The 25,826-nt window shown below is 44.8% G+C and overlaps 1 protein-coding gene across 5 annotated transcripts in view; it reads left to right on the top strand.

Annotated features, from left to right (window-relative positions):
• NPHP1 (nephrocystin 1) overlaps positions 1 to 25,826 on the top strand; it is a 42,516-nt gene that overhangs the window by 6,417 nt on the left and 10,273 nt on the right. Inside the window, exons 2-16 of one of the 5 annotated variants that reach the window (XM_080931022.1) lie at positions 570 to 643; positions 1,510 to 1,570; positions 3,051 to 3,175; positions 6,379 to 6,592; positions 8,252 to 8,353; positions 10,300 to 10,409; positions 11,011 to 11,053; positions 12,437 to 12,521; positions 13,839 to 13,933; positions 15,081 to 15,209; positions 16,301 to 16,375; positions 17,655 to 17,765; positions 19,173 to 19,255; positions 20,759 to 20,835; positions 22,667 to 22,766. In XM_080931022.1, the coding sequence (XP_080787148.1) occupies positions 570 to 643; positions 1,510 to 1,570; positions 3,051 to 3,175; positions 6,379 to 6,592; positions 8,252 to 8,353; positions 10,300 to 10,409; positions 11,011 to 11,053; positions 12,437 to 12,521; positions 13,839 to 13,933; positions 15,081 to 15,209; positions 16,301 to 16,375; positions 17,655 to 17,765; positions 19,173 to 19,255; positions 20,759 to 20,835; positions 22,667 to 22,766 (1,484 nt within the window). Of the gene's footprint in view, positions 1 to 569; positions 644 to 1,509; positions 1,571 to 3,050; positions 3,176 to 6,378; positions 6,593 to 8,251; positions 8,354 to 10,299; positions 10,410 to 11,010; positions 11,054 to 12,433; positions 12,522 to 13,835; positions 13,934 to 15,080; positions 15,210 to 16,300; positions 16,376 to 17,654; positions 17,766 to 19,172; positions 19,256 to 20,758; positions 20,836 to 22,666; positions 22,767 to 25,826 lie in introns of all 5 variants that reach the window. The other 4 variants (XM_080931021.1, XM_080931020.1, XM_080931019.1 and 1 more) reach the window with 4 other exon arrangements.

Below are 25,826 nucleotides of genomic sequence, written 5' to 3'. Positions count from 1 at the left end.
CGAAGAATAAACCAAGCCATACAGTATGAAATCTCTCAGAAGCACCGGGCACAGGAGGGCTTACTGAGAGCCATGCTAGACAGCTCCCTTGAGCTCCTGAGAGCAGAAAAACCTCTCTTGTAGTGGGGGGGTGGGGGCGGGGTTGAGTTGGTTTTATCTCAGGAGAAATTGAACTAGGATTTATTAGGAAGGGAATACAGTCACTTTGGGGGACAATTTCCTCCATCTTGATAAGGTTTGGGGTTATGAAGAGTATTTGTTAAAGTACAGCAAGTGTTGAGCAGTTCCTTCTGTGACCTTCAGAGAGCTCTAGCTGGTGAGGCCAGTGATTATTTTGGGAAAGTGTATTGACGGTTTTCATGGGAAAACACCGGATAGATAAATCAAGCAGGCATTATAAGATGTTAATGGTAGGATTCCGGTGGTGGTATTGGTTATAAAATTACACTTTGTTGTATGCCCATGTTTAAAACTGTTCATTCTATATTGTGAGAAAATTAGTAAAGCTCTGCTTCCCAAGGTGACAGGGTGTTTTACACGCTGTTTTAAACTGTCTCCATCTGTTGTAGGTTGATAGTTTGGTTACTGAAAGCCAACTAACAGGTGCTCTGGAACCAAGCAAAAGGAGAGAGATTTACCAAAGGTAAAGTGAGCTGCTCTTGTGCTGCCTGTCCTGGGGCTAGTTCGGTGGATGCTATTTTATTGTTCAGCAGTGAGTCTCTCCCCTCCCCTCTCTCTTGCTTGCTCACCCTCTCCCTCTCACCCTCTCGATCTCTCTCTCTCATTCCCCAGAAATGAAATAATAATGGAGAGTAATGTGGAAGGAACAGCTAGTAAATGTTTCAAAAATGTATTTAAAAGTACGGCTTTCTACCCAGTCTGATTGGAAGGCAAGAGTAAGCAGAGTCCTGCCGGGGAGGGAAGACTGCTGTTTGTTCTCTGTTCATACTTGGTACCCTGCAGGCTTTGTCGTCTTGTTCACAGTAACCCTGTGGGATGCTGGCCCACATAATTGAGAAAGTCATTTAGACATTAAAGTGGGAAGAACGACATGATTTAGGGCAGCTGGGAAATCTGAGTTCTGTGAAGAGAGAGCAGGTGCTCAGCTGCATTCCACAGTGATGAGGCTAGAAAGTTCTAAGTAGATGGAGCACGGGTCTAGAAGAAACCACACCACACTTGACACTTGTGGACAGTAACTGTAAGAACTGCTCAGGGTTCAGTGTGGTGTGTGTGTGTGTGTGTGTGTGTGTGTGTGTATGCTCAGGTCCATGGCTGAGGCAGAATCTCTTGACCTGAGGAACCCAGATTTGATGACCTGGTCACAAATCTCTAAAAGCCATTTGTCCCTGCTCAAGATAGTCACTTCTTCAGCTGTCTTCACGTGGTCAACTGTTCTCTAGGTGAACATTAGTCTCGCCACTCAAGAAGCTGTGGGTGATTTAATAAAAGTATTGCCTAGTTCTGACAAGAGAGAACTGACCTATACTTTATCTTTGTAAAATTTAGATGTATCCAGTTAAAACAGGCAGTAGATGAAAATAAAAACGCTCTTCAAAAATTAAGCAAAGTAAGTATGATGAATCACCAAAATCTCCTTTTCCACAAATACTTTAGGTGGGAATGAATTTCAGCCAGTAAGAGCCTGGGTTGGAGTCAGGGTGCTGTTTTACTTTGCTTCTGTGGCTGTGATAAATGCTGTGACCAAAAGCAACTTTAAGGAGGAAAGTTATTTAGCTCACAGACTACAGTGGTCCCGAGGGATGCCGGGACAGGAGCCTGGAGACAAAAACTGAAGCAGAGACCACAGAGGCTTGCTGCTCACTGACGCCCTCAGGCTCACGTTCAGTGACAGTCCCTTTGCCAGGTGTGTCAAGTGGACAGCCAGAATCTGCCACCACCATAGCTCTATTATGGAGCTTTACTTGAGGGAGAAACCTGGGAACAAGATTTCTGTTGTTGGTTTTTGTTTTGGTTTTTTTCCCTTTCTTTTGAATTGGATTAGTTGTGTATTACAGTTTAGATTTAAAATGTGTGGGGAGAGAGGACCTGGTTAAGAAGTCTCCAGCTCCCAAAGTAACTCTCCTGTCAGTGACTCTGGAGAAGTGAGATAGATGAACAGGAATTTGCTCTTGGCAGTCCTTCCCGGGGATATTTAAACACAAGCCAGGGTCTCCATAGCGGTCGTTTACAGTGGGAGCATTTACAGTGGGAGCCACCTGTTCTGAATGCTTGGTCCTGCACCTCAGCATCTCTCTATCTAGCCTGGACCTCTCCAGTGAGCTGTTCCATGTCAGAGGCAGGCTGTCCCCTTAGGGGCAGTGAAAACCTTTTTGTTCCTCATCCAAGGACAACAAAAGGATGATTTCAAGGGGTGAAAAATCTTGTCTTAGCTGTAAGTGCTGGAAGTTAGGAACAAGCCTGTCTTTTGGGATGCCTAATATTCTACTACCTAAACCTGTCCCATACTGACTATAAAGGATCTATAATGTATAGTAAAGAAACAAGGAAAGCCAACATTTTTCATTTGCTTTGACTTCCAAGTTAAACTATAAACTATCTCCACGGTAAACATATTCTCACATTGGTAATTAATGTTTTCTTACAACATTTATTGGAGTTTTTGTTATTATTTGTTTTGTTTGTTTAAGACAGGGTCTCACTGTAGCTCTGGTTGTCCTGTAGAACAGGTTTCCCTCAAACTCACAGAGATCCACCTGCCTCCTTCTCCTGAGTGCTGGGATTAAAAGTGTTCCCCACAACACCTGGCTTCTTTTTTTTTTAAATACATTTTTTATGGGTATGAATGTGTGCCTGGCTGGCTCTATGTGCCCCTCATGCCTGCAGTGCCCTCAGAGATGAGAAGTCATTAGATCCCTTAGGACTGGAGTTATAGGCAGCTGAGAATCTAACCCTGTCTTCCCCTGGGGCTGTAAGCACTCTTAGTCACTGAGCCATCTCTCTAGTCCTGGTGTTATCCTTTCACTTTAAATACATTTAGGGAGTCTGGACTCGATTTCCCACTGAATCGGGTCCCTGTTCTCCCATAGGCTGATGAAGCTGCACCTGTGGGGAAGGATGAGCAGAGGAAGGAGGAGGAGCACAGTCTTCTGGAGAAGCTGGCCTGCCAGCTGCAGGGACTTGCCGTGGGCATCAGCAGGAAAGACAGTCTGAAGTAAGTTCCTTCCTCCCTCAGGCCTGCAGCAGAACCTTTGAAACTTGGTTCAGAATAGAGACATACCACAATGTGACCGAAGAATGTCAAAAACAATACAGGAAATTCATGGCATTTGTTGTAGATTCCAAAATGGGTTAGCTCCTGAGAGAGGTGTAAAGAGGCATCATAGCCTCTGCTCTCAGACTGTCCTCTAGCTGGGGCAATAGACTAGAGAGCCTAAATACTAATAAACCAGAGTTAGAAAATATGGATGCTGCCTTTGAAGCAAGCCTTGGTACAAACAAAGAAAGTGGTTTGGACTGGCCACTTATGTCATTTCCTCTTTCAAAGAACATAAATGTGCAAACATTGAAACTTGCACTTTGTTTTGGATTTTGCTAGAAAGAGGATTAATAATAGTTCTTTATAAATTATAGAGCAAAACTCCTGTAGTTATGAACAAATTCAGTTTGTGGAGAGAAAAAGATCAGTTACTGAGACTCTTCAAATGTTGTTCTACTTGTTTAGACAGGGTTTTGCTGTGTAGCTCAGATGGTCTTGGATCAACCTTTCACTCTGAACTCTAGGTAGAATGAGGATGGATATACATGGAAACATTCTGGGATTTTTCTGATTTGTAATATTAAGAATACCAGAATAGCCAGTGTTTTGTTTCTCCTCCCATTAGAAACAACTCTAAGGTTCAGGGGATTAGGGTGGCCGGTGCAGCTCTTGTACATTGTACAAAGCTGGACTGACATCCTTCATACACACTGGAGACATCAAAGTGAGCCCTGACTTTCACCTGTTCCCTAGGAATGAAATGGTTTCTGAAACAGGAAACCAGCCTTACTGGGCCGAGGTGCCAGAGATCACATTTTAGAGTTGCTAAGTCCACTGGGACTGGGTCCTGGTACCATAGAGTGGGAGGGCCTGAAGAGAGACAAGGACAGAAGTCTGGTGTGTGCTTGGGCTCCCTGGGGCATTCTGAAGACCAAGCAGAAGGCCTTTACTAAGAAGCTGAGAGCACTGAGTTTGGTGGCGCATGCCTTTAATCACAATAGTAGGAAGGCAGAGACAGCTCTGTTAGTTTGAGGTTGGCATGGTTTTCATATTCCAGTATATAAGTTTCCCAACCCAGTATTCAGGGTTATGTAGAGAAACCCCAATCAAAAGAAGATGAGGAGAAAGAGGAGGAGGAGAAGGAAGAGAAAGGGAAGCCAAGAGCTTAACAGATTATAAGGCTGAAAAAACTCAGACTTAAATCCTAAAGAAACCTAACAAGAGCCAGGAGATGAGGGTGCACAGCGCTCCAGAGGCAGGGGCAGGTGGACCTCTGAGATTAAGGCCCAGCCTGGTCTACAGAGGGAGTTCCAGGACAGCCTGGGCTACTACTGAGTAACATTAAACATAGCAGCACTCTAAGAACACAATGTAATCCTGTGTACAAATATGCCCATCACAGTATCTAATAAAAGTTATTAAATATGCCAAAACAAAAACAAAACTTAGGGGTGATAAATGAGCAGTATAAGCAGGCAGTGAATTGTCAGTAAAGGCAGCCAGATCTGAGCCAGACAGTAGGGCTAGCTGGCAAGGATTCTAAATGATTTGAGTGATACATCAAAGAAAATTCAGGGGCTGTTCTCCCAGAGGACCCAGGTTCAATTTCCCAGCACCTACATGGCAGTAAATAAGTAAATCTTTAAAAAAGAAAAGAAAAAAATTGAACATGGAAGAAGAGATGGAAAGGAGGAAAGAGATAGCAAGGTTTGAAGAGTTCTGTGTAGGCAGAGATCAGCTGAGCCATGTGCTAGGTAAGGTGAGGGAGAGAATTTCACAAATCAGACGTGGTCTAAAGCTCTGGAAAGACAGGAGTGTGCCTTATAACCAAAGGGGGAAGTAATGCCTAGACACTCACATGGACCAAATGTGAGGCTAAGAAATCTGTAAAACAATCATTTTTCAATATGCTGACAAATTAGGCAGAAATGTACATATTGGTGAGATGATGGGGATGTTGTGTGGGAAAATGAAAATTCAGGACAAAGGAAAAGCCAGAGTTGCCAGACTTGTGGGCCAGTGAATCAATCCACAGTACTCAGCAACCTTGGTGTAGATTGTGTAATCTCTGTGCACAAGGACACAGTGTGACCTTCTCAAGGTCAGTGTACATATAACGAACTACAGAAGCCACAAATACTTGTCACTGTGTCTCTAAAACCTGGATCTGTGTCATGTATATTGTTTGAAATTTTGGAATTACATTAAAATTCAATAATAAAAATTAGAAATCACCGATGTTTTCAAACTAAATCATATACCTTTATATAACTCATGTGTGAAAGAAAAGATTGCAGTGACAATTAGAACATATATGAATAAAAAATGAATATATCTTGTGAGTTACGGCCAAAGTGGCGCTTAGGGGAAAGTGTATAGCATCGAATGGGTAACTTGGAAAGAAGATTGAGAAACAATTAGAGCTTCCAACTTAAGGAGCCAAAGAAGAAAGGAAGGGACCAAAGAAAGCAGTGGAGATGAGAACAGCTAAGCAGTGGGCCAGATCGACAGACAAAATCCTGTTTCTTCCCTTCCTTCCCCTCCCCTCCCCTCCCCTCCCTTCTTTCCCTCCCCTCCCCTCCCCTCCCCTCCCCTCCCCTCCCCTCCCCTCCCCTCCCCTCCCCTTCTCCCTCTCTCTCTCTCTCTCTCTCTCTCTCTCTCTCTCTCTCTCTCTCTCTCTCTCTCTCTCTCTGTTTTCTTTTCTTTTGAGAAACAATTACATCTCTTTCTGAGCATGGTGGCATGTCTCTAATCCCACACTTGGGAGGCTAAGGCCACCATGTGGCCAAGGACTGGGGTTATAGCTCAGTAGTAGAACATTTGCTTAACATATGGAAGCCTTCAGTTCCATTCCCAGCACTACAAACACACAAGACCAGCTAGTCTGCCGAACCCATGCTGTCAGAGCTGAATAAGACACTTGAGCAGTGTGCGCAGGGACCACTCGAGGGTTTGGATACCTTTTCTGAGCCCAGGCTCTCCTCTTCCATTCTCAGTGCCTCCCACTTCATGAGCTCAGCCACACTTTCCTCCTGCTTCCTTCCACTTCCAGCTCCCAATTCAGAGCAGCTCTTGTCCCCATGCAAACCTTCTCTGCTCACTGTGGCGGGATGTGGGATGTGACTCCAGCTGGCCCTCCTGATAGAAGTGTTTTACAGAGCTGAGGCACACAGTGACAAGGAGGAAGATGACACCACTGAGGATGATGAAGAAGGAACGGAAGGAACGGAAGGAACGGGTGAAGAGGAAGAAGAGTCAGAAGGGGATGAGGAAGGAAAGCAGGAGCAAGCCTCCCCGAAACAAGCAGAAACTGTCACATTCATTGCTCTTGGGGACTTTGCTGCTCAGCAGGCTGGCGACCTGACGTTTAAGGTAAAGTGGAGTAAGCCTGCAGCATAGCCCGGGCAACTGCATGGCTGGCAATACCAAAGGCCATGTGTGCTTGTGTCACAGTCCCGGGATAGTCCCTCTTTAGAAAAGTAATCGTGACTTCCAAGTAGCACTAATTGGAGGATCTCTTATTAAAACTATCCCTTCTAACGAGTTAAAACAAAATAGCTGCAGTTTTGATAATTCCTAATAAGGGTACATTTTATAATTGTGATATGCATGAAGTCACTAAAGCAGAGCTTTCAGCTTGTGGCAACAGGCATGCTTCATGTCGACAGAGACACTGGACTCAGGCCTTTACTCCCAGCACTCGGGAGGCAGAGACAGACAGATGTAAGTTCAAAACCAGCCTAGTCTACATAGTGAGTTCCAAGTCAGTCAAGGTTACATGGTGAGGCCTTGTCTCAAACAAACAAAACATCCTTCCTCCAAAAACAAAACAAAACAACAACAACAAAACAAAAGCAATTCCACTGAGGGAATTGCTTCCTCAGTGTTGGAGAGCAAACTTCAGGCCTTACTGAGTGCTAGGCAACCACTTTCCCATTAGGTCAGCCTGGCCTGAGACCTGTGGTTCTCAAAGAAGCTTGTGACTTTCTGCCATCAACATGAGCTGAAAATTTAAAGAACATACTAATCTTAGTCCTTGCAGTTATCAATTTTCAAAACTAATAACAAGTGAATAATGCAGTATTTAAGTGTGTTCTAAAACTTTCACATTTTAGTTCGTAGGATTATTTTTCAGTTCTGAAGTTTACATTTTAGATATAATGTATACTCTAAGAAAAACTTTGTTTCTAAATATTATCAATGATAGAACTTTTTTGCTCATTAAAGATGAACTATATAATATATATTTGACATGTTCTCATAATCTCTGGCTGGCTTGGAACTCATTGTGTAGATTAGGCTGGCCGCAAACTCAAGAGATCCATCTGCTTCTGCCTCCCCAGTGCTGGGATTAAAGGTGTGCACTACCATACCTCACTGGTAGATTATATTTTTATGTATGCATAAATCTCGTTCAAAATGTCAATTGGAATCTGTTGGAGAAGTACGATTTTTGCTTCAGCATATGGTTTAATTTTAATTTTTACAGAACTGAATTTCCTCAAGGATTCACATGCTGCTTCTGAAAGATGTTGTCTAAAAAGAGATGTAAAATTCAACATATCTTAGATAATAAGCAAACTGTTAGTATAAGCTTGGTGCCGTAGAAATGATGGTGACGGGGCTGGAGCGAGGCTCGGCAGCTGAGAGCGCTTGCTGCTTTTGCGGAGGACCTGAGTTTGGTTGCCAGCTCCCGCTCCGTGGCTCACAAATATCTGAAACTCCAGTTTCAGGGAAGCCAAAGCCCTTGCTGATGTCCATGGACACCAGGCATTCATGTGGTGCATAGCCATGCATGCAGGCAGGCAAAGCATTCATGCACACCAAAAAAAAAAAAAAAAAGAAGAGGTGCTTCTCGCTTGAATATAAGCTTCATGTAGTAGAGTGTTACAATTTTTTTCTTTTTCTTTTAAATGGGACTAAATAAGCTCATTTTACCTTTTTAAAAAAGATTTTTTTGAAGCATTTGTAGTGAAATATTGTTCATAGTTTTATAGTTTTTGTTGAGTTTCTAATTTGTTTCCACTTAAGAAAGGGGACATTCTCCATATAATTGAGAAGAAGCCTGATGGCTGGTGGCTGGCTAAAGATGCTGCAGGAGCTGAAGGCCTCATTCCCAGGACCTACTTGGAGGTTAGTTCTTATCACTGTGCCTTTCCCACTAACACGTTTCCATTTAGATGGAGACGAGGCAGTGGTTGTCTAATTTGTTGGTAAGTGGATTGTTTGAGATAGAGATTGGCTTTGAGTTTAAAGGGACAGTGGCAGGGGAGCTGTGCTTACCCAGCAGCCCTCTGGGCATGTGTGTGAGCCTGGAACAGTCCCATCATGAGGGTGCTTTGGGTTAGCGCTGTTTCAGATTCTGTCCACCTTCATTTTTCAGACAAGGTCTCTCATTGGGTACCAAGGCTACCAAGGCCCAGGGATCTGCCTGTCCTCACCTCCCCAGTGCCTGGTGTAGTCAGAAGTTCTTTCAGGAGAGAGATACCAAGTTGGAGAGCAGGCAGCCACTGCTGTGATGGCCCACACAGCCATTTTGGATTTGATTTGTTTTACCAGTTTGCCATTACCTGAGAGTGTTTGCTTATATTTGACAGTTCTGGCTGTGGTCATCGAAACTAATCTCTTTATGGCTTTATTTGCATTTATTATACTCCTTGTTAGAGTCCAGAAGTTGCCTCACAAACCACACAAACACTCATCTCAGTCAGACAGGGACTGATAAATCAGGGCTGCAGTCCAGACTTGGGAACTGAATTTTGATGTTGTGGCAAGATCCTCTAGGGCTTTTTAAGCCTGAGATCTACAAACATCTATGCCAAGTTATTCCATCATCCAGGACTTACAGACAGGGCATTTTCTTAGGAACATGTCTTCGTTGTACATTTATCCTGTTCCTATTAGTTGGAATATCCAACAAGGGGACTTTCCTTGTATAAAATTCATGTCTTAACTTGTCAACCACAATGTCAGTTACCCACATACATGTCTGTTCTGCCAAGTAGGATGTCAGTTCCCAAGGAGGTCTTGGGAACTTAAACTTTGTTTGATCCCTGCTCAGAATGGAAGTTCTATTCTAAATATGTGCAGCTGCTCTCTTATTTTGGGGTTCATCCCAGGGGTAGCTCCTACAGGGAATACCATAGAAGCTCATACACAGGTGCAGGAAGTACTGCTGGGTGGTTGGTTTGGGTCCAAGGTTATTGTGGGTAACTACACAACGCTTCTAACTGACTTCTATTGTGATTGGTTTCCAAGAGCACAGATCATCCTAGTAACAGGGTATGTATCAACTTGGGCATGAGAAAGTTTCCTAGTAGCAGCAGAAGCAACATATGAGACAGTTTCCTTATAATATTAGTAACAGAACAAAATGGCAGGTTAGTCAGGTATCAGTTACATAGGCCTAAGCATTCTACCTAGGCCTTAACACTCCTTGTTTCCCATTTATATCATTCCTTATTGAATAGAACAGTCGTTATAATATTAGTGAAGGTATTACCCTTCGGACATTTGTGTGATATTTTTGTTGGCTTTCAGCTGTGTGTATTTTTGTCAGATAAATCTATCCGTGTTATGTTTCCAGTTATGACTTTTGGTTTTATATTTGGCATTGCTTCTAAAAACGGTGTCCTCATTCCAAGAGTAATTTTTTCCAGCACTTTTACTGATCTCTCTCTTAATTTTTAATTTAAATTCCATCTGACACACACAGATTTGTAAGTTAAACTTGCCTTTCTTGTTTTCCCTCCTCCTCCTCCTCCTCCTCCTCCTCCTCCTCCTCCTCCTCCTCCTCCTCCTCCTCCTCCTCCTCCTCTTCCTTCTCCTTCTTTCTTCTTCTTCAACAGGGTCTTGCTGTGGAGCCCAGGCCAGGCTAAAACTCATAATCCTCCTGAATCAGGTTCCTAGGTTTTGGAATTGCCATGCCTGTCTGCCATTTTTTTTTTCAAATAGTGAAATTACCAAACACATGTTAAAAGCTTTACATACAAATATCCTCATCTATGCCAAATACTGGTATTTTTGTTGCTTGATTTTGTATTTGTTGAAAATCACTTTGTATGTCCACAATTTCTCAGCCCTATAATAAAGAAGACAAGCTGGAATCAAGTGAAGGCAGTGAGGAGGGCGGTGAGGAGGACGTGGAGGTGGCGGACGAAACTGCAGATGGAGCCCAGGTGAAGCAAAGGTACGAGGTGGGACAGGGCGTCAGGGTCGCTTAAACTTGTGTGTGCATGTTCAAGCATGTGTTAGTGGGTGTATGTGCAGACGTGTATATATGCATGTGTTTGTGTGTGTGAGGGAAACCTTGGATAGTGTACCCAGGAGCTGTGCACCATGCTTTTTGATGTTGGCTCTCTCTTGGTCTTGAGACTGGCTAATTATGCTGGGCTGGGTGGACAGTGAGCCCCAGGCACCCTGGTATCTCCACTTGCCAGGTCTGAGGTTAAAAATACACATCACCATGCCTAGCTTTTATGTCAGCTCTAAGTTATGTTAACTCAAGTCCTTACAATTACATGGCAACTTACCAACTAAATCATCTGCAGCCTCAGAAACTTTTGGCTTTATTTTTACTGTTATAAATAATTCAACACTTTCTTGAAATGGGACAAGTTTTGCTACTTTAATTCTGTAATTCTTTTAGGGCATTTAATCCCAGTTAGACCTCCCCTGAGAAGACTGTTTAGTTTTCAGAGCTGATTGATGATTGCACACTTTGTCTTTGACTCCCTGTTGAAATAGGCACAACTGGTCCCTGCACTGACCTTGCTCCTTTGTCTTCCTAGAACTGATTCCCACTGGAGTGCTGTTCGAAAAGCTATTTCAGAGGTTGGTATCTCCTGTCTCCAGCTTTGTGTCTAATGATATTGATGCATTTGACAAGTAAGATACATTTGGTTTGTTACTTAGAAGTTCAGACTGAGTTCAGAGCCAACTAGACTGGGGGGCAGTAGAGACCGAAACAGGTGTGAGGTGTCCGGAGCATAAGGCATACCTGCCGCTTTCGTGGGCTCATGATGCAAATAGCATGCTCATTAAGTCCTTTTTATAAGAAGTCAAGAATCTCATCTGTGATATGGCTTGAGAGCTTGGAGTTGTCCTGTGTTCCTACATGAACTTTCTATCATTTTGGAATATTAAAGTTGAGCTATTTAAAAAACATTTGAAAAGACATCAGAGTAAGAAATTACCCACAATTCTGTCATTCAGAAACTATGTAATACTGAAAGTTTTCCCAACCCCATAAGTCATCCCCACTAGTGGTGCAAGGAGTAGCTTTCCTCATTCTCCTTCCCTCCTTAACACACAGAACATGAGTGGGGTGCTCACACAGGACATGAGTGGGGGGTGCTCACACAGGACATGAGTGGGGGTGCTCACACAGGACATGAGTGGGGGGTGCTCACACAGGACATGAGTGGGGGGTGCTCACACAGGACATGAGTGGGGGTGCTCACACAGGACATGAGTGGGGGGTGCTCACACAGGACATGAGTGGGGGGTGCTCACACAGGACATGAGTGGGGGGTGCTCACACAGGACATGAGTGGGGGGTGCTCACACAGGACATGAGTGGGGGGTGCTCACACAGGACATGAGTGGGGGTGCTCACACAGGACATGAGTGGGGTGCTCACACAGGACATATCCCTTGCTTCTCAAGTGCTTGTTAGCTGCAGTGGTCACCATTTGTTCGGTGGCATATGCTGTGGATCTTGGCGGGAGTGGGGACACTTTGGCATCTAATTTAGAACTCAGAGCTCCATTCTCCAGTCACTGAGAGAGGTCACAGTCATTAGGGAAGACCAGGGTTCATGATGACTGCCACGCTCTAGGAATTTGGGCTTGCACTTCAGTATTTCTTCTTTCTTTCTTATTTATTCATTCATTCATTCATTCGTTTATTTATTTATTTATTTATTATATGTAAGTACACTGTAGCTGTCTTCAGACACACCAGAAGAGGGCATCAGATCTCATTACAGATGGCTGTGAGCCACCATGTAGTTACTGGGATTTGAACTCAGGACCTCTGGAAGAGCAGTTGATGCTCTTCACCACTGAGCCATCTCTCCAGCCCCACTGCAGTATTTCTTACTTCACAGTCTATGTGTTGCGTTTCCCTTTTGGGTTGTAGTAGCAGTAGCGTTGACATGCTCCAAAGGCAAGAAGAGGAACAGGAACAAGTCTTTCATTTTCCTCTCTTCAGCAGATAGACACAGTTGATGTGTTAGCTACAATGGGAGCCATTCCTGCAGGATTCCGGCCTTCCACGCTCTCCCAGCTGCTGGATGAAGGTAACACAGGCTTTCGGTCTCTGTACTCTTGTTCTGGAGTCAAGGCTGAATTCTAATTCTTATATAATTGTCCAAGTGTGTGTGTGTGTGTGTGTGTGTGTGTGTGTGTGCGCGCGAGAGAGAGAGAGAGAGAGAGAGAGGGGGAGAGAGAGAGAGGGAGGGAGAGAGAGAGAGAGAGAGAGAGAGAGAGAGAGAGAGAGAGAGAGAGAGATCCTGTATGTATATATTGCTGAGGCCAGTATCCCCTACCATATTTTTTGAGGCAAGGACCCCCTACTCAATTTAGCTAAACTTGCTAGGCAGGAAACCCCAGTGGTCCCCTGCTTCTGTACCCCAGTTCTGGGACCACAGGTACACGTCACTGTTCTGGTCTTGGCTTTCCTGCCTGAGTTCTGAAGGATAGAACTGAGGTGCTCAACCTCTCATGGCAAGAGCTTAGCTGAGCCGTCTCCCCAGCCCTGAGCCTCACCTCTTGAGTGATTCAGGATTCAGACATACAGAAGAGGGCATCAGACCCCATTACAGATGGTTGTGAGCCACCATGTGGTTGCTGGAAATTGAACTCAGGACCTCTGGAAGAGCCATCTCTCCAGCCCCCTTTTATTTACATTTCAAATGTTATCCCCTTTTCCAGTTTCCCCTCCATAAACCCCTATCCCATCTACCCTCCCCCTGCTTCTATGAGGGTGCTCCTCACCCACTCCCTAAGTTGTATTTTCTGTTGTAGAAGGCAGAAACAAGAAAGCCAGAAGTTCAAATCATCCTTGGCTATATAGAGAGTTAGAGGACCCTGGTGTTTATAGGAGACATTATCTCAAAAAAATAAAAATAAAAATGTAAAAAGTGAAACTTGTTATATAATTTCCCCCCCCCTCAAATCTCTAAAATGTGATTACACATTTCTTACATTTTATATAAGTATTTGAATACATCATCGTTATCATGAAGCATGAGTTTTGTCTAACTCTCTTAAAACTGCCTTGAAGTGATCTTTACTTTTTTTAGGGGGTCAGGGGAGCCTGGAATTCATTCTGTAGACCAGGCTGGCTTCAAACTCAAGAGATCTGCCTGCCCTTGCCTCCTGAGTGCTGGGGCTAATGGTGAGCACTAAGGTGACCTTTTTATCTTCAAGTTTTGGGCCTTGTTTTTCTGTACGAACATATATCGGTACATCTGTCTCAGGATCTGAGCTCACTGAGCCCATGGCTTTTCAGAGCGCTCTTGCTAAGCTTGTCATGTAACAGTGTGGACTGAAGTGAAGGGTTTGAATCTCATGTCTCCTTTTGTAAGAAAATAAAGAGAACGTTGCTTCAGCAGGGAGCCAGTTTCGAGCAAGCTACTTCTTGCAGCCAGAGCTCACGACGTCTCAGCTGGCCTTCAGAGATCTAATGTGGGATGCTAAAGCAGGCACGGTACGTGTAGTTGCTGTTGGGCAAGGGAGTGTCCAGTGTCTCTCCTGTGGCAAGTATGTAAATAGCATGCAAATTGGCAGATGCATCGCAAAGAACACACTCTACTTCTAGAAGATATTTATAGTTTGAAACTTTTTACGTCAACTTTATCTTCCTCTTTTAAGTTATTTTCTTTGATTACAAAAGAACAAACTCTAACTTTATATATTAACCATTTTTTTTAGCCAAGGCCTTACTATGTAACTCCAACTATCCTGCCATTTTTTAAAAAAAGATTTATTTATTTTATTTTATGTATGAGTATATTGTACCTGTCTTCAAACACACCAGAAGAGGGCGTCAGATCCCATTATAGATGGTTGTGAGCCACCACGTGGTTTCTAGTGCTCGGATAAAGCACAGTGAAGAACTTGGGGAGGAGCTTTTTCCTCTTTTTCCTCTTCCAGCTTTTTCCCACTGTGTCACTGCGGGAGTTCAGGGCAGGACTCTGGACACTGATGCCTTGTCCTAGTGCTAACCTGGGCACGCCCACACACACCTTGCAAAATGACTCAGAGATAGATTATTTTTACCTGGGAGTCCTGCGTGTCCTTTTCATTGCAGTTTATAAGTAATTAAGAAAAAATTGCAACTTTCAAATGTAGCTCCATGAAAATTTGCCTCAAATGATTGATTTTGATTTTAAGTGAACTTCACCAAAACTATTGTGCATATATGCTTGTGTAAAATTCTTGGGTTTTGTTTTTTAATTTATATGTCTTTTTTGTATTCCTTTGCTTGCTTGCTTTTTGTTCCCCCTAAAGAATTGTTTATTTTATGTATATGTGAACACACTGTCTCTGTCTTCAGACACACCAGAAGAGGGCATCAGATCCCATTACAGATGGTTGTGAGCCACCATGTAGTTGCTGGGATTTGAACTCTGGACCTCTGGAAGAACAGTTAAAAAAAAAAAAAAAAGGGTCTCATGTAGCCCAGGCTGGTCCTGAACCTCTAGTCCTTTCCCTTTACCTCCTAAGTGCTGATTTCCAGAGTGAATTGCTACTATGTGTTTGTTTGTTTAAGCTGTATTTGAAAAGATGTTTTAGAAATGTTTTTGTTTTACATAATAAATAAAAATAAATTTTATGCTTAATTTTCCTTTTAGATCATGTCAAGACCAAGTCGTGTTTCGTTGATTCTGACCTTATGGAGCTGTAAAATGATTCCTCTCCCGGGAACAAGCATACAAGTCCTCAGCAGACACATCCGCCTCTGCCTGTTTGATGGCAGCAAGGTAGGAGCTAAATCCATAAGAACTGAGGCAAGTTGCCCTGGGTACAATAGAATGGTTCTATTAGTATCTACCTACCTACCTACCTACCTACTACCTACCTACCTACCTACCACCTACCTACCACCTACCTACCTACCACCTACCTACCTACCTACCTACCTACCTCTCTATCTGAGATATTGTCCTAGTTATGTACTCAAGGCTGGCCTGGAACTCTTTTTTAATGCATTAGTTAATTTACTGTATATGGGTGCTCTGTCTGTATATACATCTGTATGTCAGAAGACACATCAGATCACATTACAGATGGTTGTAAGCCACCATGTGCTTGCTGGGAATTGAACTCACGACCTCTGGAAGAGCAGCCAGTGCTCTTAACCTCTGAGTCATCTCTCCAGCCCCTGGCCTGGACTCTTAAGTGCTGCCCAGGCTAGCCTGGTATTCATCCTCTTGTTTCTGGGATTGCAGGTGTATAACAGCACATCCTGTTCCAGTTTGAAGTTTGAGTTTTAACAAACACATCAACATAATAGAGTGTACGAAAAACTCATAGTCATTAACTCAGGAAGCTGGATTGTAGCGTATTTCCTGGTACAGGTGTATCTAGTAGGAATGTGTGTCCCCGTGCTGTTTACTTGAATCCTCCCACAGTGAATCTAAGACTGTCACAAATAAGTTCTGCTGTCAGAACCAAGTAAGGACATGTTGCTTGTAGAGACAGACTTTCCACATAGCCCAGTTCTCTGAGCAGTTCACCAAAGGCTGCAGAGCCCAAGAAAGCAGGGGTGCTGGAAAGGGCCTGGGGCTTTCAGCTGAATGCTACATTTTCCCTGATTTTCTCTTTCTCTTGTGGATAAAGATGGAGCTCAGGGCCTCACATGCTCTGCACTGGGCTCCCCATCTTCAGCTGCCTGCTTGGTTTCCTCTTTCTTTTAATCTTTTGTTCTTCCATTTTCTTTGTCCTTTATACATACCCTACACACACACACACACACACACAGATGCAGCAATTGTTGCTGGCTTGGAACTCAGAGGTGCAGTGTTTCATAGGCCCCTACAGTATGACTTCAAATGAGAAAATCTCATTTCAGGTCCTGAGCAATATTCATACAGTCCGAGCTGTGTGGCAGCCTAAAAAGCCAAAAACATGGACCTTTTCTCCTCAGGTAGGTCACTTGCTGAGGGAGATCCTTCACCTGCAAAGTGTACGTCTAAGGCTTCCAGAGTGTGGTGCATGAAATATGCAGTGTATAGGGCCAAATGGAAATCTTTATAGTCTTTATTATTCTTTGTTGATCTCGGCAAGAGTCCCTCAGGCCCCTGACTCACTGAAGTTGTGGCCACAGCCTCTCAGTGGATTTCAATTTTAGGAAGTGTCCTTTCATGGAGCAGAAAACAAGAAGGGAAGATTAGGATTGGGGTGTTTTTCAAAATGAAATCTTCCAACTGTGCTAATGGTACCCAGGCATTTCCCTCAGATAGAAACCAAAGCAACGCCACCTCAGGGACTGGTGTGTTACACCCAGATCCCGTTGAGGCTGGTGAGGGTAGGGCTTCACGTCTGAGTCATTTTCACACAGACGCTAGTGAGTCAAAGGAGCTTCATGTTCCTTTTACAGGAATGTTTGTGGTTCGCTTTTTCCTGCCTCCAAGGACTGTGGCTTCGAGTTTCCCTCCCTCCCACAGCTAACTCCTTTGTCCCACTGCACCCTAGAACCCGTCAGTTCCCTTCCTCCTGGTACAAGACAGGTCAGGGAGAGGGCACAAGCTGTGCTGGAGGCTCAGCCACTTCACTTGATGTGACTTGTGTCCTCACTGCTCTGTGACACAGCTCCTTAAAGCCCTCTGTTCCCTCACACCTGCCTCCAGGGAGCACTGCTTGTCTTTGGGCTCAGACCTTCAGTTCCCTCCCTCATCTCTGTGCACATGCAGCGTTAGAAGTGGAATTTCCTGTTTTCCCGGGATGCAGGGGGATAAGTGCGAGCGCATCACATGCTCTAGTTCTGTGGGTGTTTACATGTGCACACGTGCATAGCAGCAGTACCCACTACTGATGGACACACCTTGTTCCTTTTAGAAACAGTATAATATAGCATTCAGGAGGTGTTTGTCACAGCTCTGGGGACTGCCTGACAGTAGTGGATCTGGACCATCTACTTTCCAGAAAGCTTGTATATGTTTGTTTTACCTTTGTCTGTTTTACCATATCATATGCTAAAACGCAACATGCAACTGAAGGGCAGAGGTAGTTGCCGAAGTCAGTTCTCTCTTCTACTTTGTGGGTCCATCAGGGATCAAATTCAAGTCTTCAGTCCTGGCTGCAAACCCTTTGCTCACTGAGCCATCTCTGTGCGTCCCTCCTGGCTCTCCCTTTGCTGAAGGGAGGCTCCAAGCCCAGCCCACTCTTCACTGCTGTCAGTAACTTTGGTTTCCTTATCTTTCTAGGTCACTGGCATCTTGCCATGCCTGCTCGATGGTGACTGTTTTATAAGGTCCAATTCTTCAACTCCAGACCTTGGGATATTATTTGAACTTGGGATTTCTTATATTCGCAATGTATGTCAAAATTGAAAGACAAACTCTTCTGCTGTGTCAAAGGGGAACCCTTAGACCTGTATCTGATTTACAAGCAAAGTGATAGAAGCTGTGTTAGCCACACTTGTGTTGTTCCGATAAAAAAGTGGCTGGGGAAGTTTATTCTGGCTTACAGTTCCAGGGATCGATCAGTCCACTGTGGCAGGGAAGCAGGCCAGACAGCAGGGGGAGGCCTAGTCTCAGAGCAGCAGCAGTCAAGAGGGAGGCAGACAGTGAACAAGTGGGACTGGACTGTAAAACTCAAGGCCACCCCCAGGGACCCACTTCCTCCAGCAGGGTCCACCTGCTGCAACCAAAATCCCAAACAGTATACCAGCTGGAGACCAGGTGTTCAAACACATAGTAATTGAACTGTGAAGGAACCAGAGTGATACTGACTTTCATCTTTCATTTAAAAAAATTATTACATGATATTTAGGGTGGGCACAGAGAACAAGCGTAGGAGTCCACTCTCTCCTTTCTCCATATGGTCCTCAGCATCAAACTCAGGTTGTCAGGTTTCTCAGCAAGCACCTAGATTCACTGAGCCATCTTTCCACCCTTAGTAATGCTAAGTGCTACTTAAGGCAGAAGGGTTTTATTGGCATTTATAGCATCATTGAACTCCAGTTGCTTTTAAAGAACAAAATCTCAATAAAGGCCGGGACTTCCCAGAGGTAATTAAAAAGTCCTGAGGGCATCCTAGCACTGTCCTCCAGGAGTCAAGGCCACTTAACTTTGTAGGTCACAGTTCTTGCTGAGGGACTTGTGAGAACGGCAAGGGAAATCATCAGAAGTGTGCTTTAATGTCTGTCAGAGAAACACTAAACCCACTGGTGTGCACACTCACCAGAGTCCACATGTCTGTATTCTGGTCCCAGCTTGAACTGCGTAGCATATAATAAACTTGGCTTTGCAGCTACACAGAAAGCTGTCAGAGGAAGAGCCCATTAATTTACTGCATGGTCCTGTACATCTTCAGGATAGATGGGTAGGGCGTGAGGAGACCAGGTGAGCCCCACTGATCCAGGGGGCTGAGGAAAGGGTTCCTTGAGTTATTGATTCTTCTGTTCCATTCTCCTGTAAAACAAAGCTTCCAAATGCCCTGTAGTATCCTGTGACAGTGTTCCCAAACTGTGGCACTGAAGACCCAGTGGCAACAGTTACCTCAAGGTGGGGTTTAAGGGACCTTTCCAAGCAACCGTGATAAAGCAGAATTGTCATTTGAAGTAGCACTTTTAACAACTGACCTACAAGTAAAATGGCATGTGGCATATGGCATCTTATTTTCTTTGAGAGCAGCTAGGTGCTTAGATTGAGTGTGAGGACTTGGTGTGTGTGTAAGTGGCTAGCTTAAGCCTTGTCCCATGTGTTCATTTTATTTCGCAGTCGACTGGTGAGAGAGGAGAGTTAAGCTGTGGCTGGGTATTTCTTAAGCTTTTCGATGCCAGTGGAGTTCCTATTCCAGCAAAGTAAGTAAGCTCACTCACTGTTCCTCACAAGTGAGTGATTTCTAGCCCTAGGGACTGTCTACCTCAGATGTGTTCTGTTAATAGTTCAACAAGTTTTAGGAAGAGGGTGTCTAAGATTGAGGGAGCATGGAAAAACAGTTCATATGCTCACCCTAGTGAGAAAGAAATGACCCAGCAAATCCATGTTTTAAAAGATGTCTGCCCGGGCTGCGTGCTGAGAACATTCAGTCGGTAGTTCCCATGGATTCACTGCACTTCACTGTGCTGAGCCTGGTGTGCTCCAGATGGTGAGTGTTCGACCCTCTGCCTTCCATGACAGGGAGCCCACTGAAATTGCAGTGGCAACAACTGTAATCAAATTGAGGCTGTCAGAGCAAAAGCAGTCTGGGCCAATACCTGTGTTACACATACTAGGTGAGGAGATTGCCTCCCCGTCTCAAAAACTAAAAAGATAATAGATAATCTCAATTTTAAATAGGGGAGAATAAAGACCTGAGTCAAGGACATAAGCATAAACTCCCCAGAGGAATACAGAGAGGCAGAGGGGCAGACGGGAATGAGATTCTGGGTGGGAAGTTCCCGTCTGGAGCTCTAAGCCCAGCTCTCCCTGGGTGATCACGCAAGTTCCTTAACATCTCTAGGTCTCAGGTTCCTCCATCTTTAATCTGGAGATTACTTCTTATCTCAGAGCCTCACGTGAGGATTACTTTAGGCAACACCCACCCCCATCAAGCCCTCCTCACCACTGGGCAGAGATAAGAATCCTGGCCACCAGTTGTCTGACATCACCCTAGCAAGAAGGAGAGGACATTTGTTATCACTGTGTCATTATGGAAACCCTGACTTCTTACATTTCTTAAAAAATTATTTTATACCCAGTATAATATAAATGGCAACATATTGCACTGTAACTCAGGGTTATAGTGTACTTAGTAGGGGAGATAAAATGTCCACCTGTCCAGAAGTGGACTCACGGCTGTTTTTAATCGCTCCAGTGTGTGTTGTGTGGATGGATCCAGGGAAACCTCTCTAGGAGTGCAATGGGGAATAAAGGAACCTTTGAGCTTCTCTCTGCATTTAAGTCACATTTCCATAGACTAGAAGCACATGGGACACAAGGGCAACAACTCAGACATACAGCACACACTTAGCAAAGAAGGGAAGGGGCACAGCTGATTAATGACTTCGTTGCAAATAGCGACTCCATACATTTGAAAACTAAAGGCTGTTACTTATTGGCACAAATTATTAAAGTCCAATCATTGTGGTAATGTCAGAACTTTCCTTCTCTTCATGTGGACACCACACTTCCTGCAGTTTGTGCTTTGGAGAGAGTCTGTCTGTTGAGTTGGTACCTCACTGAAGAGTCAGCACCTTGATTCTCATTTACCTATGAGTTTAGTAAAATTCCCATGTATCATTTCATGCTAAAAAGCATCCCTGGCAGGGTCTAGTTCGCAAGTGCCCCTGACAAGGACCCTCACTTATACCGTTCTTTTCTAGAACATACGAACTCTTCTTGAATGGCGGCACTCCTTATGAAAAAGGTGTTGAAGTGGACCCTTCAGTGTCTAGAAGAGGTACAGCCCTTATGTGTGACCCTCTATCAGCTGGCTTCTTACCACCGTGACTCTGCCATAAGCAAGCTAAATGGGGGTGGGGTAATTTGGAATTACATTTCCACAGTGTTCAGTCTGTGGTCAGTTGGCCCTGTTGCTTTTGGTCTCTGTTAGCAAAGAACATCATGGCAAAGCATGTGGTAAAGAAGCCTTTCACCCCTCAATGGCTGTGGAGCAGCCCAGAAAGGCTGTATCTCCTTCATAGGCACAGCTCCAGTAGCTTGACTGTGACCCTGAAGGCCCCACCCCCAAATAGTTCCACCATCTCCATAGTACAGAGTCTGGTGATCAGCCTTTAGTATACAGGTATTTTTTAATGGCTTATTTTGGTTTTTTATGTATGTGTTTGTATGCATGTATCTCTCTGCACTACATGCATGCTTGGTGCCTATGGACGTCAGAAGAGGCTGTGAGATCCCCTGGTACTGGAGTTACAGATGGTTGTGAGCTACCGTGTGGGTGCTGGGAACTGAGCATGGGTCCTCTGCAAGAGCAGACAGTGTTCTTATCCACTAGGCCATCTCTGCAGCACTCATGGGCCTCTGGGTGACATCTAGAACCATATCCCCTCCTTTCCATAAGTGGAGCGAGCAGTAGAGCAGCAGAGAGCCCAGCTGCATTCTAACAAAATCTGCTTTCCCTCGGAATTAGAAACCTTCATATGCCATCAGTGCGAACATTAAGCCACTGAGTGATTATTTTTGTTGACACCTCTGAGACTCTAAGGTCAGGAACTGTGAAGAATTGGGGACCCTGCCTCAGCTCCTTTTTATTGGACACTACATTGATGCCTGGCGTAGTCAGGGCTTCTATTACTATAATGAAACATGAACAGAAGCAACTTGGAGAGGAGAGGGTTTATTTGGTGTAAACTTCCACATGACCTTCCATCGTGGAAGGAAGTCAGGGCAGGAGCTCAGACAGGGTAGGAGCCATGGAGGAGTGTTGCCTTCTGGTTTGTTCCTCAGGACAATCAGCCCAGGAGTGGCACCACCCACAATGGGCTGGGCCCTTCCTCATCAATCACTAATTAAGAAAATACCTTACACACTTGTCTGCAGCCTGGTCTTACGGAAGTATTTTTCTCAGCTGCGGCTCCTATCTCTCAAATGAATCTAGCTTGTGGCGAGTTGGCATAAAGCTGCCAGCATAATACTCGACAGTTATAGAATGAGTAGAATAAGCTAATTAAAGGATGTAGATTTTTTTAAATGCATGTCAGGTTACCCTCTCCACTAAATAAATAATAAAAACCAAGAATACCATCCACCAGTAAGACAGTAAGACAGATATGGTCCTTCCTCATAGTGTGGCTTCCAACAGACATGCAGCTCCTCCAGGATCCAGGTCAGGGCTTGGTGCTCCAGATCCTCAACAGTGCCAGGGACCACAGTGCCACCAGGGTCCACAGTGCCACCAGGGTCCACAGTGCCACCAGGGTCCACAGTGCCACCAGGGTCCACAGTGCCACCAGGGTCCACAGTGCCAGTGCCCACAGCGCCAGTGGGAGTCTGGCTTTGTAGAACAGGCAGAGCTTTGGAGTCTAAGGATCTGTTGGTTCCATCTGGAGCCAGGCTTGTCTTATCAGCTCCCTTTATACCTCAGAGCATCTATCACAGTGGCCTGTGAGGTGGCCTCTGGAGACACATTTACATTCATGTCAAGACAGGCAGGTGACCATTGCCTTTCATGTGGCCCAGCTCCACTGGCTGTAGATTCTCATTGAATGTGTGTTTGAATGAACACCATTCCAAGCACTTAAACTGTGACTATATTCCTGATGTTTTTGTAGCACAGGGCAGTGTTTTCCGTCAGATGATAAGCGTGCGGAGGCAACCTCAACTTCTGGTGAAACTTCGGTCTCTGAACAGGAGGTCAAGGGCCATGCTTAGGTGAGTAGCTGGCCTGACCTTTCGGGGAGGGTGGGGATAAGTGAAGGGGATGCTTGCTTTATTTCTGTCAGTTGCTCTTGCCTCTTTAAGTACTCTGACAAAAGTGCAGTAGTAATAAAGCTTAGATTCCCTTCCTCTCCAGTTAGCTCAAGTGGCTATAAAACCTAGAGGCATGGCTCAGTGATTAACTGCATTGGCTGCTCTTCCAGGGGACCAGGGCTGGATTCCAGCACCCATGTCGGGCAGCCTTCATAAATCATCTCCAGGAGATCCAATACCCTCTTCTGGCCTCCATGTGACTCACACACATATACACCTGTATTTTTGAGTAATAGATGTTACATTAGATAATGTAGATGCTCTCGAATAGGTGAGGCTTACCAGTATGTAGTCCTATGCTCAGGGGCCTTCTTTTCTGTGTCAGGTTTAGGAAGTTCTAATTCACCTATAGTAAAATTCCCTTTTATCAAACAGCTCTGAGTCTTGACAGATGTTCATGATGATGGCTGTAACAGTTCCTGCAGGCAAGATGAAGAACACTTTCATTCTTTCTCTCTCTTTAAAAAGAGTTCTCTTATGTCCCTTTGAAATGGACATCCCAGCCCCAACCTCAAGCAGCCAAATATGTCTTTTTCCTCAACTTGTCTACTTTTCCAATCCCTCATGATTTGGTAGTGGGTAGACTTGAAATCTGTCTTCTTTCACTCAGGGAGATGCACTGGAGACCCATCCATGCTGCGGGCCTCGTAGCAAATTGATCCTTTTTGTTCTAGATGGTGTTACACTCGGTGGATAGGCCACTGTTGTCTGCCTGCCTATCCATGCATTGCCTGATGTTTCTAGATCTGGTCAGACAGTAATAAAGCTTCTCCAAATATTTGCATGCAGTGCGTCTATCTGCATTTCTTACGGGTAAAAATACCTGGGGATGAAATTGCTATCTTAGAGAGCATTTCTTTAACTGGATAAGAAGCTGCCAGAGCGTTTTCATATGATGTGCCATTTACCCGGTCACTAGCAAAGCAGGAAAGTGTCAGTTACTCTACATTCTTGACAGCACTTGGGGGAGAGGGGCGGGCCATTCCAATTCTGAGGATGTTGGATTTCCTCAGGAAGATTGAATCTACCTGAGCGACATCTCAGATCTGCTAGTGCCTCACTCAGTGCCCTGTAGTCACTGAAGCACCTCTCAGGATCTCAGACTTTAACAGTATCAGCCCTGTAAAGCTGTAATGGGGCTTAGTAAAAGGAAGCATATAAAACCACTTAGCCCATATCTATATGTGACACACACACAGAAACCTGGTGCTGCCCTCTGTAGGTGCCAGCATGATTGTTTTATGCATAGATAAATGGAAATGTAATCCCAAGATTTGTTCAAATGAGCACGTCTGGTAAAAATCAGACATTGTCTTTAAATAGGCCTTGAAGGGTGGAGGGCTAGACCATGGGACACATAGGGAATCAGGGAAAGCGAAGACCTGGCTCACAAGTCATCAGGAAGTGGGGAGAGTTGCCAGGGAGATGGCTCTGCAGATAAGGTGCTCGCCATCTGAGTTTGGTCCCATGGACCAAGTGCTGGAAGAAAACCAACTCCTAAAAGTTTTCTTCTGCCCCCTGCCCCCACACACAAGTGGATCATTAATTTTTTTTTAATGAAGTGGGGTGAAACAAGGCTTGGTCTGCCCTCAGAGCATGGCTGTTTTCAGTCCAGGTTGTGCTGAAGTGTGAGGTATACTTTACAGTTCAATCTGTCCGCAGCCATTAATAATGTGGTTGTGGACACTATTTACTCTTGGCTTTTTTTTTTTTTTTATTCCCTAGGTATTCATGAAGCCTCTAATCTTCCCTCTCTCTTTTGGCCAATCTTCACCTGAAAACTTGTTCCTTTTCATGGTGGGGAGAACAAGAGCCTCACTGTAGCAGCCTTAGTAAGAGAAGCCCAATCCTGTCCTGGTTCTGTTGCTGTGCTGCCCGGCTGCTCAGCTCTGACCAGGCCTGCAGGGCTCAAATACTGCTTCTCAGATACTCTCCACTGCCTCAAGATGGCCTTCAACCTGGCCATCTGTATGAAGCCATGAACACTGTCCTGTGTTGGAGGGTCATGGGCAAAAGTTCTTAGTTCCTGTCGCCCTGGGACCAGCCAAGGTTGTGTTAAACGTAGCTCACAGTGGGCACAGATAAGTGTCCAAGTAGAGAGCTTCCTGCTGTGTCCTCTGTGCTTCCCTGGGACTTCACTCCCACTGACCCAACCTCTCCTGCCTGTCTGCCATGTATCCTTTTCTCTTAGTTAGGGTTTCCACTGCTGTAGAGACATGACCAAGGCAGCTCTTATAAAGGCAAACGTTTAATTGGGACTGGCTTACAGGTTCTGAGGTTCAGTCCATTATCATTAGTAGGAACCATGGCAGTGTGCAGGTAGACACGGTGCTAGAGAAGCTGAGAAGCCAACAGGAGAAGACTGTCTTCTAGGCAGCTAGGAAGAAGGCCTCAAAGCCCACTCCCACAGTGACATACTTCCTCCAACAAGGCCACACCTCCTAAGAGAGCCACATCCTGGACCAAGCATATTCAAAGCACCACAGACCCACAGACTTAAGCTGTATCTTGAAGTGGCCATTCTACTTTGAGCACTGTGTTGGTGTGATCCAAGAACAGGCTGACTCTAACAGAAACCAGGCCATGGATTTTCAAAGGATTGTGAACTGTGAGGCCCATGCTATGGGTGAGAGGCTGGGCCCAGCATGTGAATTTTCCACAGAGGTCTCTGAGCTTCCACACGGGGGAAGTGAAGGCAGGCAGGGCTGGTCTATTTAGCATCCTCACATCCCTGACAAGCTACTCTCCATAGATGGGAGAAGAAAGAACAACACCCCCACATAATTCTTCTCCCTTTTAAAGGTATATTCCACTTCTAACCACACTTGCCCCTCGTTACCTTCACCCATGCTTAAGTATGGTTCTCTTCTGCTAGATGGTGAGAGATGCTCTGTGGAGCTCTTTCTATTATGCCAAAAGCACACAACAGTGGAGGCCTGGTCCCTGGTGAGAACCCCAGTT

The sequence above is a fragment of the Micromys minutus genome (assembly GCF_963924665.1).
Source record: "Micromys minutus genome assembly, chromosome: 17".
NCBI lineage: Eukaryota > Metazoa > Chordata > Mammalia > Rodentia > Muridae > Micromys > Micromys minutus.
Note: the sequence above shows the minus strand (reverse complement) of the source record. Positions and strands in the feature narration are given on the sequence as shown.